At 45.3% G+C, this 20,714-nt stretch overlaps 1 protein-coding gene across 1 annotated transcript in view; it reads left to right on the forward strand.

Annotated features, from left to right (window-relative positions):
* DDX47 (DEAD-box helicase 47) overlaps positions 1 to 20,714 on the forward strand; it is a 208,573-nt gene that overhangs the window by 85,638 nt on the left and 102,221 nt on the right. The window contains exons 4-6 of the mRNA XM_086958190.1: positions 7,586 to 7,657; positions 8,257 to 8,375; positions 8,929 to 9,000. Of these exons, the coding sequence (XP_086814316.1) occupies positions 7,586 to 7,657; positions 8,257 to 8,375; positions 8,929 to 9,000 (263 nt within the window). The remainder of the gene's footprint in view (positions 1 to 7,585; positions 7,658 to 8,256; positions 8,376 to 8,928; positions 9,001 to 20,714) is intronic.

Below are 20,714 nucleotides of genomic sequence, written 5' to 3' on the forward strand. Positions count from 1 at the left end.
TGGAGTTGGGAGCTTGGAGTTTGCCATCAACCCACTTCTTGCGGAACCCGCTCCGCGGGTCCCGCTGCGCTTGGAGTGCTGCCTGCCATTGTTTACAGAGGGACGCTGAGGGAAGGATATTGGTAGGGGCTGCGAGCGAGCGCGCGCGCTGCACTGGGACTACATATCCCAGGAGCGCCCGCCTGCCTGCCTGACTTGCTACACCTGGGCCGCTCTCCCCGACCCCTCCCCCCTCTCACCGAGCATTTATCAGCTGTTCTTTGGATCTGGCGAGTGGGACGCCTTTCTGCATTTTTGCTGTGACCTGGTTGGAGTTGGGAGCTTGGAGTTTGCCATCAGCCATCAACCCACTTCTTGCGGAACCCGCTCCGCGGGTCCCGCTGCGCTTGGAGTGCTGCCTGCCATTGTTTACAGAGGGACGCTGAGGGAAGGATATTGGTAGGGGCTGCGAGCGAGCGCGCGCGCTGCACTGGGACTACATATCCCAGGAGCGCCCGCCTGCCTGCCTGACTTGCTACACCTGGGCCGCTCTCCCCGACCCCTCCCCCCTTCTCACCTATTCGTGCATATATTACGGGCCCTGCTCTTCCGCTGCGCGGGAGCGCGCGGGAGGGCGCCGGGAGAAGCCCGGGACAAGGGCGGGACCGTCTGTGGCCGTCAGGGGCCGAAGGAGGCCGGGCTGGGCCACCCCACTGACGAGTAGGACTTGAGATCTGTTTCCTGTAATTTGTTATTCTCGGGACTCCATTGATTCATTATATTGTGTGCCCCACTGTGTTTATGAACTCGTAAATCCTACCAATAATGTCTCACATGTTAAATACCACCAGCTTACCACCTCCCCATCCTGAGGGTGGTACGACCATTCTAGGCCCCTTGGACAAATTCTTTTTCAATCGTCCCAACCAAGATATAGACAAAGAGATCTCACTGGCAGAGAAACGTGCAGACCGTAGGCTGTCCATTGAGCTTCTTAAAAGCTCCATGGAAAAACGGTTGCCGCAAGCTTATCCGGCATTGGTAACCCCTCTGTCCTCTATAACTTTGCCTGGGGTGATTGAAATACAAAACACTTCTCCCTCTACTTTGGAGATTGAGGACGGCCCACTACAAAGATTGGACAATGCCACTCTGTCCACATCTTTACCTTTAGACCCCATTGTTCATTCATCTACAGTGAAAACCATAATTAAAACTAGTATGTCGGGCCCAAAACCATGTGTAAAAAGGAAAAGGATTACTGCCCCAAGGAAATCCCATCCTTCCAAACCCCCTAACAAGGTAAGAAAAGTGGTAAAAAATCCTTTATTTACACAAAAGGCACACAACGGGGTAAGTGGAAGTGGCGACTTACCAAATGAGGGGGACAATGTAGTTATAGAGAGTTCTAATCCACCATTTAGTGACCTCCAGGGGAACGGGTTGGCTGCGAACATTCCTCCAATAGACTCATTGATACCTGAGTTGGAGAAATTACTAAGGTTGTTTTTGACACCCATTGAGGCCAAAGTAAATAAGTTAATGGATCGACTAGACCACTTTGAGCAGGCTACCCTGGACAATTTTTTCCATACTAAGTCACTAATTAAATTACAGCCCAAGATAACTGAGTCTAGTAGGGCTGAGGAAATTTCAGAAAAAGCACAAAATCTGCCTGTTGTTGTAACACTCCCCCAAGCAGGCTGCACTATAAGTAAGACCCAGGCAAAGGGACCAAGCCAACCGCTTATTCCACCAGAGCAGGTCTGTCCAAGCACTAGTGCAAGGGAAAAAGCATCTAAGGTCCAACACCCTATGGTAAAGGACAAGAATAAGACGGGCCTACAAAACAGCAACACCGTTGCAAGTAACCATCGGCCAATGCCAAGTATTTCCAATCCCGACACAAATATTGGAGCAGATGGCCTTAATGGCCCCAGGACAACTAAAGCTTTATCCACAAATCCTCAGCAAAAATCAAATATCCCTAACCCTTGTCCTAGTGCCCCGGTTAATAGACCACCACCGACTTATTTGGAGAAACAACCCCGAAAGATTCCTCCTGTGAATCTTACCCCGGATTCCCACCCTTTCGTGGCGGTTCTCACTAATGTTCCACCTCTTTTAGTCGGTCAAAGAGAAAACTTCCAGATGCTCAAAAATAAAGTAATGCACTGGTTGAAGGAAAATAGACCACTCCCGGGGGGGCTGGACGGGTTGATAATAGGGGCAAGGAGGATCGACTGGATTGGGTACACCAGTAAAAACTTGGGGGGTGACTGTATTATCATCAATTTTCAAGACCCCAGGGTGGCTGGTTGGATTACAAGGCAGGGTTGGGGTACAAGTAGTGGTGGAATTGGTATCGTGGATCTTTCTTTTTTCTATCCAAGACAAACATGCTTATTAAAAGGCGGGCCCATGAATCTAAATAGTTCCACCAATCCTCCGTTGGTAATGATTGCACCCCCACCCTCTACCCTACTGCAATGGCAACCCCAAAATATTGGTTCAAATCATAATAATCTGGAAGACACTCAATGTTTGAACTGGGGATATTGACCAAAGCTTAACATAAGGGGATGCCTTTCCCACCAGAAGCCAAGTTGGGTCCCCGAAACCCCGGAAATGAGTACTGATGTTGTGTTGAAGGTAACAGAAGGCGATGAAAATGTTGCATCTGTAGAGGAAAATACCGGGGATTTAATGCAAAATATGAGTGGTGAGGTGTTAATGGAACAGAATATTGTGGACAATGATCACAATTTGGGAGATGAGGATGGTGGACAATTGAGTCCCATGGGATTGCCCATTTCTGATATAATGGGTAGTGATAGCCCTGCTATGGAAAGCTTTGTATCTTGGAACATTGCAGGATTGGGGAGTAAGTTGATGTTACAATCGTGGGCCGACTTCATTAACGGGTTTGAACTGTGTTTCTTCCAGGAGACTTGGGCCTGTGATCCTATTTACCTCCAAGGCTACCTAAATTTTTCAATCCCGGCATGTCGAGGTCCTAGGGGTAGACCCAAAGGAGGCCTCACAGTCTGGATTAGACAGAGTTCCGGACTTACTGTGAAAATGTGGGACTTGGGCTGCAGAGATATACAAATGCTACGAATTTCCTCAGTAGAGTGGGGTGTGATAGATTTATATAATGTCTATGCCAGAGGTTGCAATAATGGGAGTTCCCCCACTTTAGAGGCTCTATTTAATTTTCTGCAATCAAAGTCCCTTGGGAACAGAATAGTAATAGCTGGGGATTTAAATAGGACTTTTGAGCCTCTAGACAGTACCGAAAACCCATTAGGACAGGAAGAGGACAATCTATGGGGTGTTCCCTCCCTGAATCTTGCCCCTGTCAAACGTTGGTCTAAAGATATTCTTTCCTTAAATGCTATGTGTTTAGAATATGGGATGCGTGCCCTCAATGGTAGAACAAAGGGAGATAAGGAAGGTATGTGCACATATGATAATGGTCATAATAGAAGCAGGATAGACTACGTTATTTGTAGTCTTAATCTTTGGCAGGGGGTTTGTGACATGGAAGTCAAGGGCAGGATAGAAAGTGATCACAACCCCCTCTGTGTGACCCATACCTGGTGGAAGCACACTCAGCCTTATCTACATGCTAGTAATGGGTTGCTCCCAGACATGGCGAATAATATGCGTAGATTGAAATGGCCCTCGGTGTTGGCGAATGCAGCCTCCATGGATTTTATTGGGTCTGAAGTGGACAAAGCAATTCTTTCCATGGAATTAGCTAGTGCAACACTGCCAGGATCTAGGGCGATCACTGAAATCCATAACAATCTTTTCGCCACCCTAAAGCCATACTTTATGAGAACATGTAAGGGTAATCCCACAGCTTCCTCTAAACCAGCAGGGTGGTTTAACAAACAGTGCAGGGCAGCCAGATTAACACTGGGTAATGCTATCAGAAGCAGGGACAGTGTAGCAATCAAAACTGCCAGGAAGCAATACAACACTAGCATTTTCTTGGCCAAAAAAGACTGGGATGAGAAGCATTGGGAGGAACTGAAGGAGGCCTCTGGAGCAAAGGATTCCAGGCTTTTCTGGAAGATAGTAAAGTGGGGCAGAGGCGGTACCCCAAACAAACCGGATAATAATGTTGCTGAATCCGATTGGGTGAATTACTTTAGGCCCCAATATGCTGAAACAAAGGAGTGGGGTGGTGGGGATGTAATCTTGGCTGTATTTCCTAAGGATGATTTGTTTTCCGCCAAGGAAGTTGAATTTGTAATTAGCTCCGTTCAAGGGGGTAGGGCCCCGGGATTAGACGGGATACCCTCGGACGATAAAGATAGGTGGGGCAGATATGTGCTCCTATTGGGGAACGCAATTGCAAAGGGTGCGCAAGTCCCGGAACAGTGGAGGGGAGCCATCATTATACCCGTCCACAAAAAAGGAGATCGATCCCTTCCAGCTAACTACAGGCCCATAAGTTTGATTGCCACCGTCCAAAAAGTAATTGGGAAGATGGTGGTAAACAAACTTATGGACTGGGTGGACGAAAATGATTCTCTTTCCCCTTTTCAGGCAGGCTTTCGAAGGGCTACCAGTACCATCGACCAGGTGTTTCGCTTCACTATGTTACGGTGGGGGACGGTTCTTCTTGGTGGGGGCAGCCTGTATGTCGCTTTTGTCGACCTGCGGGCTGCCTTCGACCTAGTCCCAAGGGGTAAGCTCTGGGCAGTGTTAAGTAAGATAGGCATTCCCGCAGAATTGCTTACTTTGGTTATGAGGTTGCACGAATGCAATTTTGCCAAAGTACAGTGGGGGACAAATGGCCAATCCTCAACTGACTTCCCTGTGGAGCGTGGGGTGCGCCAAGGTTGTGCAATGGCGCCCTTGCTCTTCACATTATATATCAATGGGATAGTCAGCAGGATGCAGGACGCTAGTGTGGATGCGCCTTCGTTGGCGGGCATCAGGGTTCCGATCCTGATGTTCGCTGACGACACTTTGATAATATCCAAAACCCCAGCTGGATTGCAACGGGCCCTGAATGTTTTTGATGACTTTTGCCAGGAGCATGGCCTGGAAGTAAACATAGGCAAGACCAAGCTGATGGCTTTCTCCCAAGGACAGAAGCCTCGCCCTAGGATACACTTGAATAATATTGGGCTTGAGGTCGTAAGGGAGTTCACCTACCTAGGGGTACAAATCGCAAGTAATTATGGTTGGTCCCACCACATAGAAAAGGCGGTCCTGAAACATCAGCAAATATCGGGGGCCTTACGGGTGGAGCACAATAGATCCAAAACAAAACCCATAAAACCTGTCCTCGCTGTATACGATGCTAAGGCAATAGGATCGGCCTTATATGGGGCGGAGCTGTTTGGTTTTGACAACTTAACCTCATTACAGATAGCTGAGAACAGGTTTCTTAGGGGTATTACGGGATTGCCCCAGAGTACACCATTAATCCCTCTTAGTCTTGACCTGGGAAGAAGATCGGTAACCGACCGAGCCAGACTGCGTCCCATCTTATACTGGAGGCGACTTTGGTCCACCCCTGAAATTAGGCATTATGGGGAAGGCTTCCTGGCAATAATCAAGAGTGATACATTCCATAAAATATCATGGCTGAAAAATCTAAGGGTATTGCTAGGCGAACTAGGTCTTTCCAACCTTTGGGACAATCCGTCGGGGGAAGTGTTCCCAAGCAAAAATACACTTAAAGCACTATATTGGGAATGGATAGACGAGAGGCTTTGGAGAAGGGTTAAATCTGACTCAATGGGAGGTCGCTTTTTGGAAAGTAAAATGTGTCCTGCTCTAGAAAATTACTGGGACAGTATAACTGTTCCTATGGACAGAAAATTGTTTTTCCAATTAAGATCTGGTTCCCTCCCGTTGAGAGATCTAACAGGCAGGTGGAAGAGTTTGAGCACCCAGTGCTGCCCAGCATGCGGCGCAACTAAGGAAAGTGTGGGACACTTCCTATTTGCTTGTAAGGCTTATGCCTCCCCAAGAAGGGTCTGGTTAACCCCTATCTGCAAGAACCTTGGGACATCCAGTGCGGCTGAGGCGCAGAGAATTATTTGCACTACTTCTGAGGAGCCTATTGTTATGGGAATAGCAAAGTACCTGGGGTGGGCTTGGTCCATTAGGCGGAGAGCCCTTTCTGTTTCTCCTAATGTTTCTTGATTATGTTTTACTTGTATAATGTTTTGTTTTACAATGATTAAGCTTGCGCAACTGTTTTAATGTACTGAATGAAATGCCCTGATTAAGTGTGATGTTTTTATAATATGCATGTTGTGCTTTTATGAGTCTATAACTCGAATAAAGCTTTTCTACTCTACTACTACTATAAAATGACAGTTCATATATTATACAATGATTGACCATACTGTATAATGTCAAGACATGGCATGTTATACAATGGCAGGTCATGCCATGCAATAACAGGCCACACTATACTATACAGTGGCATGCCATACCATAATATACAAAGACAGGCCATGCTGTGCTACACTATACGATGACAAACCATACCATATTATACAGTGACAGACCAGACCATACTATACAATTATAGGCCGTACCACACCATAACATACTATATTAAATAATGACAGGTCGTACTATACTATAGCATTACAGGCCAGACTATTCCATACTATAAAAAGACAGACCATACTACACAAGTTCAGGCTATACCATAGCATACTGTACTATACAATTACAAGTCCTACCTTATCATAATATATCATACCATACTAAATTATACAATGAAAAGACATGCCATACTATTCAACGACAGGCCATGCCATACTATTCAGTGGCAATCTATACAATACTATACACTTACAGACCATACCAAACCATACTTTATCGTGAAAGGCCATTTCATATTATACTATGACATGCCTTACTAACCATTCTGTACAATGACAGGTCATACCATAGTATACAATTACAGGCTGTACCAAACCGTACCATACTATGACAGACCATACCATCCCATGCAGTGTAAGTCTGTGCGATACCATTCCATACAATGGCAGGCCAGGCATATTATACTAATATACAATGCCAGGCCATGCCATACCATGCTAGTATAAAACAACAGTCCTTATCATACTATTCAAAAGGTATCATACAATTATCTTTTACTTCATTGTATTTAGATTTTATTTTTTTATATGAATCCTTCTGTACAAAAGTTGTACAACATGACCAAATAAAATTGACAAAGCCAATCTATATTACTAAAGCATTACCTATCCATTTTGCCAATGCTTGTTCTCAACTGCAGAGAGGATGCAGCATAGGCATCTTGTGTCAGACAGAAGACTTGCTGCTAAGGTTGTGGGATGAGGAAACTAAGGGAGCTGTGGCAAGGGCATGTGCTAGACCTTATCTGAGAGGAACAAGAATGGACTTGAAAAGGCATATGTTCCCAGATGTTGTTTGCACCTGTTGTATTTTTTGATCTTTGGAAAGGAAGTAAAAATGTCATTGGCTTGGGTGATTGGGGATTATTTCACTGCATCATTTGCACTGTTTGGACAGAGAGAGTTCTGTCATGAAGCTTTCCTGGCTTGACCTGTACTTCTTTTTACTTCTCTTTCAGCCGTCGTGGTTGGTGGGATCGATATGATGTCACAGTCCCTTGCACTTGCCAAAAAGCCACATGTGGTGATTGGTGAGCCTCTGTTCTTTAGCATGAATCTTATAATCTTTAGCTCCCCCTTTTTAGGCCATTCTATCCTTCCTTCTTTGAGCGGTTTCCTCAGCTCTTTATATGATTTCACCATTAGACCAGTTGATATCATCCATATTAAACTGCAGTTTGAAGACTATGCATGATTTTTTCGTTCAGCTAAGCTTGATTTAGTACTCTTGCCTTTTCATCAGTCTTACTCCATCCCATTCTCAATCCTAGTTTCATAGGAGTCTCTAAGTTGTACTTCTATCACACTGTCCCCCTTTTACCCTTCCTCTCGCATATAATATTCTCGCTCCATGCACTAAGCTGCTGCTTTTCACATTTTCCATGTTTCTTCTCCACTTGCCTTCATTCTTTTCTACCACTTGTTGTACTTCTTCCTCTTTCCTACCATGTTCCTCCACACACACTCGCCTTTCCTCATGTTTTTATTTCCACATCTTCTGTTTAACGCCACTCAATCTGCTTCCTGTTTCTCTGTTTCCATCTATTGTCTCCTCTCTCTATCCTTGCCCCTATGCCCCAGTGGTCTCCTTTTGTGCTACCTATCCCTGACTGCCCTTCTCTCCTGACAGCCACCCCAGGACGCCTGATCGATCACCTGGAGAACACAAAGGGCTTCAATCTGCGGGCACTGAAGTACCTGGTGATGGATGAAGCTGACCGCATCCTGAACATGGACTTCGAGACCGAGGTGGGGGCAGGATAGGATAGTTGTCTGCATCTACCCATTTCATTGATATCGACTTTTATTGGGGTATTGGGGATTATGGCGTATATTGTTTGTTTATAGAGAAGGAGAATTGTTAAAGTGGCTGAAAGGGTGAACTTTCTGGGCAGGTGGAAAAACTGCAGTGCTTGGTGGTCTAGTGCCATGTATACTTCAGTTGTATTCTTGTTCCCATGACCCTTTACTCTCCTCATTTCCCAGTGTCTCATTGGTAGTTTTGGTTATTCTATAGTTCCCCTTGGTTCTCTCTTTTTCCTGTATTCCCAGCCCCATTTCCCTGAGCTCTACAGTGGGTCTACTACTTTGCCTTTGTTCTTCTATAGCTTAATTTATTCTTCCCTTACATTCCTCCAGCTTCTCTGCCCAGATTCCCTTCAAACTCTCCAAGTTCCTTTATATGTTTCCGCAGTTCTGAGTCTCTGGTTTTCTTTTCCTGCTTCGATTGGTTCCATCTGTTCTTCTCCCGGATCACTTGATTCTTCTGTCTTAATATTTTTCTGTGTTTTATTATCTCCAGGTGGATAAAATCCTGAAGGTTATTCCAAGAGACCGAAGGACTTTTCTATTCTCTGCTACAATGACAAAGAAGGTGACAAACTAGCTGTGAGCTGCCATGAAATAAGTCACCCCTCATGTTCCCCTGGAACTGTCTACTAGGAGAATTTGGTTGTCTCAATCTGTGCTTCTCATGTTTTGTACCTCACTCTAATCACTTGTGTGCCTGGTGGCGTTCCACTTACTCTCTTCACTTTCTCTTTTCCCTCCCTTTGCTGTCTCTCTCCCCTTTCCCTCACAATGTCTTGCTCTCTTTCTCCTTGTTTCATCGTCGCCCTAAGTGGGAAGGATATGACTAGACATGGGTCTCGTGCTCTCTGCGCCACTGGATTTAAGCTAGCCTGGCTTATGAGGGGTGATGGCTTGAAACAGGTCCGAGGATGCTTTGTCGGGTCCTGGGAGAGACCTGACTTGGCAGTTCAGGCTGGACTGTTCCCATAAGAAACAGGGTCAAGCCTGATTTGCATATGGCTGGGTCAAAACTGGGGTGGCATGGTGAGCAATAGAACTATGAATTAAACCCAGATCCTTGTGACGAGGGGGAGAATGTTTGCATTGTTCAGCATTACATACATCATTTGTTCATTTTGCTTCTACATTGATCATAAAGCAGTATTTCCTCCAGTTAGTAGGCTGAGTCCTTTAGAGTGTGAGTTTACAAACAAATGTTTCAGCGCGCTTTGCACAATGTCTGCATCCTTGTTACTCTGGATGTACTCACATTATTTTTTTGTGAAGGTATGTACTGATGACCATGTGGCAGCTGTACAAATGTCTTTGAGTGCTATGCTGCCTCGAAAGGAGAACATGGCTCCCTTCATTCTTGTTGAATCTGCCTGTGTTTTTTTTTATGTAAGCATTGTTCCCCCTGCCTTGTGACAATATTGTGTTGTTTGCAATATCCATCTTGCAATAGTTCTTTTGGTGTCCGGGAATCCCCTATTTGCGTGTGTGAAGGACACAACACACTGTTCTCCTTTCCTGATCGGTTTGGTTCTTTCCGTACAGTACATAATTGCCCTGTGGATGTGTAGTGTGTGTAACGCTGTCCCTGCCTATATTTTCTGCTCAAAAAAGGTCTGTAAGTGGGTGGCTTGGGTAACATGGAACTTCAGTACTACTTTTGGTATGAACCTTAGGTTTGTCCTCATTGCTACTTTACCTTTATGTATCTACAGATAACTGTCCCTGGTTGGTGACCGCTTGTATTCCACTGACTCTCCTCAGTGAGGTGATCGCAATGCGGAATGCAGTCTTGAGTTAGGAATTTGAGTTGTGCATTGGTTTGAATGGGATGTCATTAGTTGCATAAGTACTATATTCAGTTTCCATGTAGGCATGGGCGTGCTCTTTGGAGGTGCCACCTTCTTTGCTCTCTTCAAGAAGCGTCTACCACTGGTGTGGTGAAGAAACATCTTCATATTGTGCCTCTTGTGTATGCTACAATGGCTGCTAGGTGAGCTTTGACAGTGGCATAGGAGACATGATTGTTCCAGTAGGTGTCTCATGTATCTAATCATTGTGGCATCCTGTGTCCAGTCTCTGTGCTTCCCTGGCTTGTTGCACCATTGCTGAAATCTCCTCCACTTGTTGCTGTAGCATTTCCTTGTTATTTTTAAGCTTCAGAAAAAAAGGTTTATTCAAGAAGAAAAGGAAAGACAAAGAAAGGCATTAAAATGTAAATACATAGTATCCCGTAAGGTCATACATAAGGTTATATTTATGGAAAGAGGTTGATAAGAATATATACAAGGTGTGGCAATCTATTTTAAGATTACAACATTATACCTCTAATAAACATATTCAATTATTCAGAAGTATAAAATACAGAAGTCAAGAAGGCTTTGAAACGTCTTGTTCCGAGGGAGCACTTGTGCAGGAAAGTCTGGCATGAAGATCAATAAACCTAGTAACTGGTGACCATAGCTGCAGACGTTTTGTAGCTAGAGAAATAGAAGCTGTATCCAATCTGGGATTTTGGCAAACTGCATACCACCAAGCTTGAATGGGTAGTTTGGACAAGTCTTTCCAATATTTAGTAATTTGATGAAATACTACTGCTATTAATAAGTCAAACATTTGTATATTTAGTGAGCAATTAGTCCAATAAGATAAAGCTCCTAAAACAATATTAGTAATAGAGGGAAATAGTATGGTCAAATATAAGGGTGATCTGGCCCCAAACGTTCGTCCAAAAATCATGAACAAAAGGGCAAGTAAATAGTAAATGTTTTAAATCGGCACACATATGGGAGCAGGACCAGCAAACAGCTATGTCAACGTTCATCCTGTGTAGAGTCACCGGAGAGAGAAGTAACCTATTATATATATATATAAAGATGTCTGTATTGTGTTTGCCGCTCTAGAAGTTATTCTAATTTTGGTCCAGATTTTATTCTAGATGGAAATGGACCATTCCGTATCCAGATCCTGTTCCCAGGCTAATTCTACTTCGGTTTTATATCTATCTCCGCTGAACTTTCGTAGATATGCGTTTATGGTGGAAGCTTTAGGACATGTGCTGAGGAAGTTGCGGGTTTGGTTAGCAGTTGTATGGGAGGAGAGAGGAGTTTAGTTAACTTGTTCAAAAGCAAGATACAAAGCGTCTTGCAACAGTTGGTATTTTTTCTGAAATGGGACGGGGAAATTAAACAAGAAACGAGCATGAGAAAAAAGGTATAACCTTATTGTTGTCAAATTATTGATTTACCCATATTAAGCCTTTTTGCCTCCATGTTTTCCAATAAAAGGGATTCCTCTTGATCAATAAGTTTTTTATGCCATATAGTGGAGTTCAGAAATGTATTGATATTCTTATATTGACCTGGCGTAATTATGTCCAGTAATTTACTTGTGTGTTGAACTATGGGAGTGGATAATTGTTCGGGTTTCTGAGTGAATAAGTACTCTTGAAAGGAGAAAGGACTAAGGTAGGATTGTTCAAGCAAGCCCCACAGTGGGGAGTTCAGTGAGGATCCCGGGATCCACCTAGAAGATTGACGATGTAGAAACGCTTTGTGATAACTGGGGAAAAGCCAGGAAATTTGCTCCACCTTCGAGTTTTTGGGCCTGTGAGTTTTAATAGACATACAGACCCTTTTATTGCTCCAGAGAAAAGAAGATAATAAGGAATTGATTTTCTTATTATTTGTTTTTAGATATATCAATTGGTATATTAGAAATAGTCTAAAATAATATGGGGAATAACCTCATCTTAATAGTATCCAAACGTGCCCACCAGGAAAGATAGAGGGAATGCCACTTATCTAGTAAAGTGGATATATTCAGTGAACATTTGTCTATATTAATGGAGATTGGTGATTTACTTGACAAAGTAAAGTACATACCCGGATATTTTATATGCTGGGAGTTCCATTTAAAGTTGGATACGTTAAAGTCATCTTTAAATATAAGTTTGGTTAAGGGCAATGTCTCGCATTTGTCATTAATTTATATCCGGAAACATAGGAGTAAGCAGTCATGTCTTTTAGAAATGCAGGCAGGGAGGAGTGTGGTTTCAAGAGAAATAAAATGTCATCTGCTGCCAATTTAATGTGTACATTGTTAAATGAAAAATCATGAAAGTCTAAGTTTTAGCGTATTTTAGATAAAAGTGTTCTAAAGCTCGATTAAAAAGAAAGGGAGATCGGCGACGACCCTGTCGGACACCTCTTCCCAAGTTAAAATATGTGGAAGTAAGGCTATTGGCAAAAATTGCCGCTCTGCAATTTAAATAAACGAGAGACAGGGGTGTGGAATTTAATAAAATATCTACTTGTCCATGGGGAAGGTTGCTTCAGAAATCTACTTGTCCTGTAACAAAATCCACTTGTCCCTTTAGTGCCATGTAGTGTGGCGACAAATTATGGCAGCAGTCTCCATATATAAGATTTCTGATATAGCCTCTCTGATTATGCCAGGGCTCATACCATGGGAGTATCTGAATACTTGCAATCCCCTTATGTTGCCATATTTCCGCAGATCTACATACTTGGGCTGACGGTAGTGGTACGCAATAGTTCCAGGGTTAGAATGCCCTTTTGATTCTGTGCAAACCTACTAACTTGCATGTTTCAACATCTCTTCTCTGATCTTTTCCCATACTGAGAAAGTTTAGAAATTTACTCCTTACAATGGCAGACGTAAACCTTCTTTCAGAGTTGGAAAACTGGTGGTTGGAGGGAAAGTGAACTTGCAAACGCACAGATGTTCGCATGAGCAAAGATACACATAGATATTTGCTCATGCCAAAATTCACTTCACAAATATTTTCTAGGAGTACTATTGTTTATCCTACTTCTGTAAATTCTTGGGATTTCACGAAAGCTGCACTTAATGCAAGTACATATAACATGGGTGCACTTTTGAGACTTTCTTTAATAATTGGTCCCCTAATTTGGTCTGGCGTTGACCATGACGTTTTGCATTTATTAAAATGTTGTCTCTCTCTCTGTATTGGCTGGCTTCACTGTGAGTGCCAGCATTCTGCTCTTTCAGATGCGCATACCGGCACAGAGTAGTTTTTCTCAAAGCCAGTAACTACTGTGGCAGAATATGCTATTTGAGACCAAAAACAATTGTTGCTTTTGCTAATGTTTGTTATTACGGTGAGGGCCCGGCAGGTCACACACCAATAAGGTTTTACAAAAACCATGCCAAAACAATTCGCACATTGACAAAACTAAAAAGCTGACCACCAATTTCAGACCTACTGGCTTTACCGATGCTTGTTCATTTTTATTTCCCATAATCTTACTGAAACTGGTTACACTGATTTTCTACAATGAATAGTTTTGGGAAATACTAGCGTGCATCAACACATGTTACTAAATGATGCTGCAAAGAAATGGTACCTGAAATTTTACAGTAGTTTAGCTAAATGTTTTTTTTTCTTGCTTTCATTTTTTTATGGACATTTTATTTTGAAAGCAAAGAATCATCAATCTTGCTTTCGAGTTTCTGCAAATATTTGCATCAAATCCGAGAGCATTCTGGGAGCATTAATACATAGCCTCATATTGCTAAACTTTGAAAACGTGTGTACATGTTTCTATACTGGAACCACGGTCAGTAGTGCAGTCGGGGCTTACAACATTTACTTAAGAGCGCTCACCCTAATAATGCATGCTTTTAATGAATTAACCATAAATACAAGCTTGAACAGCATTAATATATGGACAAAAATATTACCTTAAATGCCGACAGTCCCCTTCCCTGATCCATAATGTGGCACTGCAAACTGGCAGCCAAAGGGTTTGTGCTGCAGGGGGTTGGGCCTTCTTGTCCCAAGGACAGAATACAAATGAAAATCTGTTGCCCTTGGCCCCAAACAATATGTCCTGGGCGTCAGGCTATAGCAATTCCACATCCCTGGAGAGAAATTGAGTTTATAACTTTTGGACCAAAACCAAACCATTGAAGCATTTGAAAAATAAATGGCCAATATACCCTATCAAACGCTTTTTCCGCGTCTAATGCAATTGCAGCGATAGATTCAGATATGAGATGTTTTGGACAGTATATCAAAAAGCAAACTAGTATTGTCTGTAATAAAGCGTCCTTTAATAAAACCAGATTGTTCTTTACCACGTAAGTCAGGAAGAAAAGATTCCAACCTCAAGGCCAAGGCCTTGGAACATTTTTTATAATCAATGTTTACTAAAGATATGGGTTTGTAGTTTTTACAAAAATGAGGTTCCCTATCTTCCTTGGGTATGAGACCTATTAAATCGTTCACAAAGGATCCAGATGATGTACCAGCACGTGAGAAAGAGAGTATCAGATCTCGTAGCGTGGGAAGAAGTAAAACAGTCCTGTCCTGGGTCATTCTCTATTTTGAGTGTATGTAGTACAGTGCGTAATTCCTTCGATGAGATATCAAGTTCCAATTAATCAAAATGTAGTTGTGTATCAGAGGATTTTTCAATAGAAGAAAGATATTCTGAAAACTCCTTGTCTGTACGCAAGGACTCCGGTGTGTATAAAGATTCATAAAATCGCTGGAATTCTTATAGGATTTCAGAGTCTTTGCATCTAGGAGATTGTTGATCGTCTGTGATTGATTCAATGTTGAATTTTCTTTACCTCGAGTTAATTTGCTAATAGTTTGCCAGATTTATTCTGGCCACCATAACATTTTGCACTAGATTTTAATAAATCTAGTGATGCATTTTCCTTAGAATCCTTATTGAACTTAAGTTTAGTTGCTATAAGCTCTGACAGAGATCCTTTCGATTTGGTAGTATAGTAGGAATGTTACAATCTCTTTATTTTTAAAAAAAGATCTGTGGCATGTTTACAGGCAAAGTTTTGCTTCTTAGAAACTTAGTTGATGATAAAATCATGTGCAGCCGCTTTAAAAGCATCCCATATTATATGAAAGGGTAAGCTTTCTGTTTCATTAAGTTGAAAGTACTCTTTAAAAAAGGAGGTGAATATAGAGTCTAAAAGTAGCGAGTTATTAAAACGCCATTGGGTGGAAATATTTGACTTAAGTCTGTCCAATAAGATAGAGATAGGCGTGTGATCATATATCAATATAGAACCAATTTCTGCAGATTGTAAGGTTTGAGAAATGTTGTTGGATACAAAAATGTAGTCAATACGTGATTGGGCCTGGTGTACCTGGGAAAAGTAGGTTTATTCTCTTAGAGTGGGGTTGCAAACTCTCCAGGCGTCTAATAATTTTCGCTATAGAGTAGACTGTAAGAATAATTTATGGCGTTTTCTTTGGTATGAAGGAGGTCCGAGAATTACGGTCGATAATTAGTCACCTGCTAAAGTGAGATTGTCCTGGGGACATTGCAAGACTTTCTTTGTAAGGTGAGACCAAAAAAGGGAGTTTCCAGTAGTTAGGGCATAAATGTTAAACAAGGAAATTGAACCTTCCCAATCGGCAAATCAGTAAACAACCAATGACCAAATTTATCAGTTTCTTGAGAGATCAATTTAACACAGAGAGATTTGTGACATAAAGTGACAACGCCTTTTCTTTTACCATGTGACATAGTGACAACACCATTTCTTTTAACATCCCCTGGGGAGAAGACTGCACCCACCCAATCTCTCTTCAATTTTAAGGACTCTCTCTGCAAGGTGTGATTGTCTTGTTCCTGTAGGTAACCTTAAACAGACAAGGATGAAAAAGACCTTAATGAGCACCAAGAGAGAGAAGATCCGGTCTTAAATTTAGAAATTCTTTACGTCTATCTGCCGTACTCTTGGCATAATCTTGAGAGAAAAATAATGCATGACCTGACCAAGATATGCTGGTTTTTTATATGAATGCAGAAAGGACTTTGAGAAGATCCGTATACTCCAAGAAGTATAAAATGACACCTCTTGGACGTTTTGAACCAGAAGTATTTACTTGTTGACGACTTAATCTGTGTGCACATTGAATGTTCAGAGAGGGGCCTTCAGGTAGCTTTAGCACTTTGGGAAGACCTTTTTTTAAGAAAGTAAGAGAGTCTGGGTCCTCCGTTTTCTCCGTTAAACCATATATGCGCAGATGATTTCTCCTGTTTCTGTTTTCCAAGTCTTCAACTTGTTTCTGCCGAATAGAAACTTGAGATTGAAGAGAGTTCACTTTGCTGTCAGACTGTAAGAGGGAACATACTGTTCCACCACTTGTAGGCTTTCATCTATTTGAGACCACCTTTCAGTAAGGTGATGAGGCTTATTTTTCGTTTCCTCCATAAAAGGACGTAGGGCACAAATTTCTTCGAGTAAGAGGTCCATGGAAGCAGGAGGGGGAGACTTGGTAGGGGAGGGTGGGTCCTTTTTAGGTTTCGCCTAGCGGAAGCTGCGCTCTGCGCAGCTTTTCCGCGCAGGCGAAATCCTGTTGAGAACCGTAGGGTGCTTTGGTTCGGCCCTCGTCCTTGATTGGCTGGCTCCGTAAACGGAGCCTTGCCATTGGACGAGGGGCCTGTCCGTCAATGCCGGACCAGACACGGGGGCGTTCCCGACATTCTTTGGCTTTTGCCGACGTCACGCGATGCCGGGAACGCCCCCGTGTCTGGTCCGGCATTGCCGGCACCCGCCTTCCGTCGTCAGCGTCTCCCCTCCCCCTTTCCCGCCCCCTCCCGCTTGTTTCTTGTTGCCCGCCGCGTCTCTCCTCCCCCTTTCCCGCCCCCTCCCGCTTGTTTCTTGGTGTCCGCCCGCCGCGTCTCTCCTCCCCCTTTCCCGCCCCCTCCCGCTTGTTTCTTGGTGTCCGCCGCGTCTCTCCTCCCCCTTTCCCGCCCCCTCCCGCTTGTTTCTTGGTGTCCGCCGCGTCTCTCCTCCCCCTTTCCCGCCCCCTCCCGCTTCTTTCCTCATGGCCGCCTTCCTCCTTCCCCGCCCCCGGAGCCCGGACACAGACTGAGCGCGGCGGCTGCACTCCACCCGGACCCGGCTCCTGGCCGGCGGCTGCACTCCACCCGGACCCGTCCAGCAGGTAAGAACGGCACCCCGGGAGACTGCTAAGCTTATTACTCGAGCTAGAAAGTTGAAATGCTGCTTACGCTACTGTCAAAGGGTGTACAGAGGAAAAAAGTTGTTTTCATTCAGTTATCCCATTGGCCTATACAAAGTCAGCTTTCGCAAAAGTACGAAGGATGGGAGGGAGTTCGACATTCAATTCAATCAACGGGAAGGGATTATTAATACAATTCGTGACATGACTGGGGTCTAAGATTTTGATTGAGTGGAAAAATACGTAGTACAATTTTTGTTTAGGTCTCACTGTGGCTAAAAACAAAACCCATGGGGTATACGGCGTCGCAAGAAACCGGATAGAAAACAGGTCATGAGATGCCAAAGGCAGTTAAACGGGCTGAAACAAGGCGCTCACGTTCCCCGATATTTATTCTGAGAAAAATACATGTTGCTTGTGAAGGGCTATTACAGGACCGAGCACCTCCCATCGTGACTCAATGACCCGTCAACAAAGTGCTGAGTCACTCCTCTCAGCTGATCCGTGAACTAAGTGCTGAGTCACCCCTCTCAGGTGACCGTCAATAAAGTCCCGAGCCTTTCAGCATGACTCGTGAAAAGTTTCATAATAGACCTAGGGACACTGTGTTAGGCAGAAAATGGCAGAGGCAAGCCAGGAAAAACTGGCACCGGAGCGGAAAAGACAGCCTGCCCGATTACAAAACACATACAAAATGTGACTGGTGAGCGAGGTTCACATTTCGGGCCAATAGGTGGGAGTGTGAAGCTATGGTACAATCGACTCTAAGCACAGGTATCCGCAGGTGAAGCCAAATCTCGTCCAGCCATGAGGCCATTGCTGATCTGTGAAATTTTAGGTCGGCCTCACAAAATATTGCAAGGAGACGAATTATTTTGGGTCATGCCACGGATGGAAGCATAGGGAAGAACGGTAACGCTCTAGTTTGTAGACTGAGAAGAGAATGTGGCAGATTAGATGACTGTATACATGTAATAGCAACAGTAAGTGTTACATGCTGTCATGGTCAAGGGTGAAGGAGTAACAGCAACAGGGCGCGGTGATGCCTTTAGGATGAATAATGAAGTGTGTTGTGACTTGAATTCTCAATGCATTCTTTCCCTTGGTTACCTGTTCCCTGCTGTTCTGCCAGTATGATTGTGTTGTGTGTGGAATGTTGGAATGCTTGATGAGGTAGTGGAATGCTGGGGTGCCTGGTGTTGTTGAGAGAGAGACAGAGTGTGTGGGCTGAGCGACAAGGATTGCTCCTGTTGCTCCCCCTTTCCCGCCCCCTCCCGCTTGTTTCTTGGTGTCCGCCGCGTCTCTCCTCCCCCTTTCCCGCCCCCTCCCGCTTCTTTCCTCATGGCCGCCTTCCTCCTTCCCCGCCCCCGGAGCCCGGACACAGACTGAGCGCGGCGGCTGCACTCCACCCGGACCCGGCTCCTGGCCGGCGGCTGCACTCCACCCGGACCCGTCCAGCAGGTAAGAACGGCACCCCGGGAGACTGCTAAGCTTATTACTCGAGCTAGAAAAAATGTTGGCGTCAGTTTGCGCTCCAGCATTACGATAAGATATCCGACCTGCCAGAGTGATCGACCACGTCTGAGATCGACCCCACATCCCCCCATTAGAAAAACACTCTCAGACTCCTTCCAGCTCGCATCGCCCCTCCCCCACACACTTATCCCTCAGAGGTGCACGGGATTATCTCTGTGCCCCCTTCCTCCTAACCCCTCTGTCGATGTGCAGTCAAGAGAAAGAACCCCCCCATGAGGAATCACAGGCCCCGTGACCTTTAACCCCTCCTACAACACAAGCCTGCCTATCATGCACCCCCTCCCCCACCTCACAAGGGGATGTCATTACCTGGCCCGAAGCCCCTCCAAGCTTGCGTTACCTGGGCCCACCCCCTCCATATCCGATTCCACAGACCCCGAGGCCATCACTGTCGGCCTTTACCACCGCCCCCCTCCTCATGAATGATGCCTCCACCGATCACTCTTCTGCCCCCTCCCCCGTCACCTGTCCCCTTCAATTTACCCCTCTCTGCGCCCGAGATCACCCTTCCAATGAGTGCATCATTACTCGCTGCAGAGCATCAATTACAAAGGCGAGCCCGCATCACCCATCGGGATGCAGGAGCGCTGAATGGAAAAACAGCCCACCTCGTGTCCACCCTGCTGTGCCAATATGGAAGCCCCGGGGGGGAAGCCGTAGTGTAACCCCCTCCACCTCTGGGACAAGCAGGGGAGGGGGTCGTGCTTGGCGGGGAGCTGCAGCTTCATTGACTTATAGAGACTTTGGGCTTTGCACCGACCCAAAGCAAGCAGATGAATTCCTGCCGACGAACGCCGCAGCAATTGCGCTTACCGCCCGAGCATCCTAACTGCGCAAATATTGGTGTCCCGCCCGGGGGTTTCTTCAGCCGGCCGGCCAATCCCAGCGCGGCCGGCCGGAAGTGCCCGCCCCCCCCGCCGCCCAGCGCGAGAAGAGGAACCACGGCGAGCGCTGGAAGTCTGCGCTGCTCCCGGCCGGCAGCTCGGGGACGCTCTCAGGCCTTCGCACCGGACACACACCTCTTCTTCGCAGCGCTACGGTGCCTCCGGGTGCCCGGGGGCAGCGGAGCTCCGGCGGGGGGTACTCACCAGCCGTCCACCTTACCAGAGGGCCGAGAGGAGAGCGGCAGCACCGGAGGCGGCCTCGTAGGAGCGGAGTGAGGCCAGCCCGAGTGTCACTTCCCCCAGTGAGGCTGCCGGGACAGCTGCATTGATACAGCCCGACTAAAAATAACCCCGAATGTCAGCGAGGGAGGGCAACTCCTGCGCCCGGCTCCCTGCCCCGCTCCCCAACCCCCCACGCGAGCTGTGGGAGCGCCGCCGACCGAGCTGCAGACTGCAGTGCTGCCGGCGGTGGCTGATCACGGTGAGTTATCTCGGTGGGTCAGTGCGTCTGCTGCAGGTGTGCGTGTGTGTGAGTCTGGGACAAGAGGACACAGAGGAAATAGCCGACCCGAGGGTCACAGGTTGAGATCCTTGCGGGTCAAGTCTGCGTTCCATCCTCTCGAGGGAACTACATCCAGCGTTAATCTATCTCACTACAGCGCTTAGAAGGGCTTCTAAGAGACATGCAATCATTGATGCTTGTGTGACTGTGAGATTAATACAGCCTAGTGAATTGATCACAATCTTTAAGTCTCTGGGGCAGATACAAATATGCTGATACCCATTCAACACACTGAAAACGTGTTGTTCTGTAGCAATGGCGCAAGCCATTCTTCCTACTGCCCTTTTATGATGTTACGCCTTTTTGTAAATCGC

Source organism: Lissotriton vulgaris, chromosome 1_1 (assembly GCF_964263255.1).
Source record: "Lissotriton vulgaris chromosome 1_1, aLisVul1.2, whole genome shotgun sequence".
Classification (NCBI taxonomy): Eukaryota; Metazoa; Chordata; class Amphibia; order Caudata; family Salamandridae; genus Lissotriton; species Lissotriton vulgaris.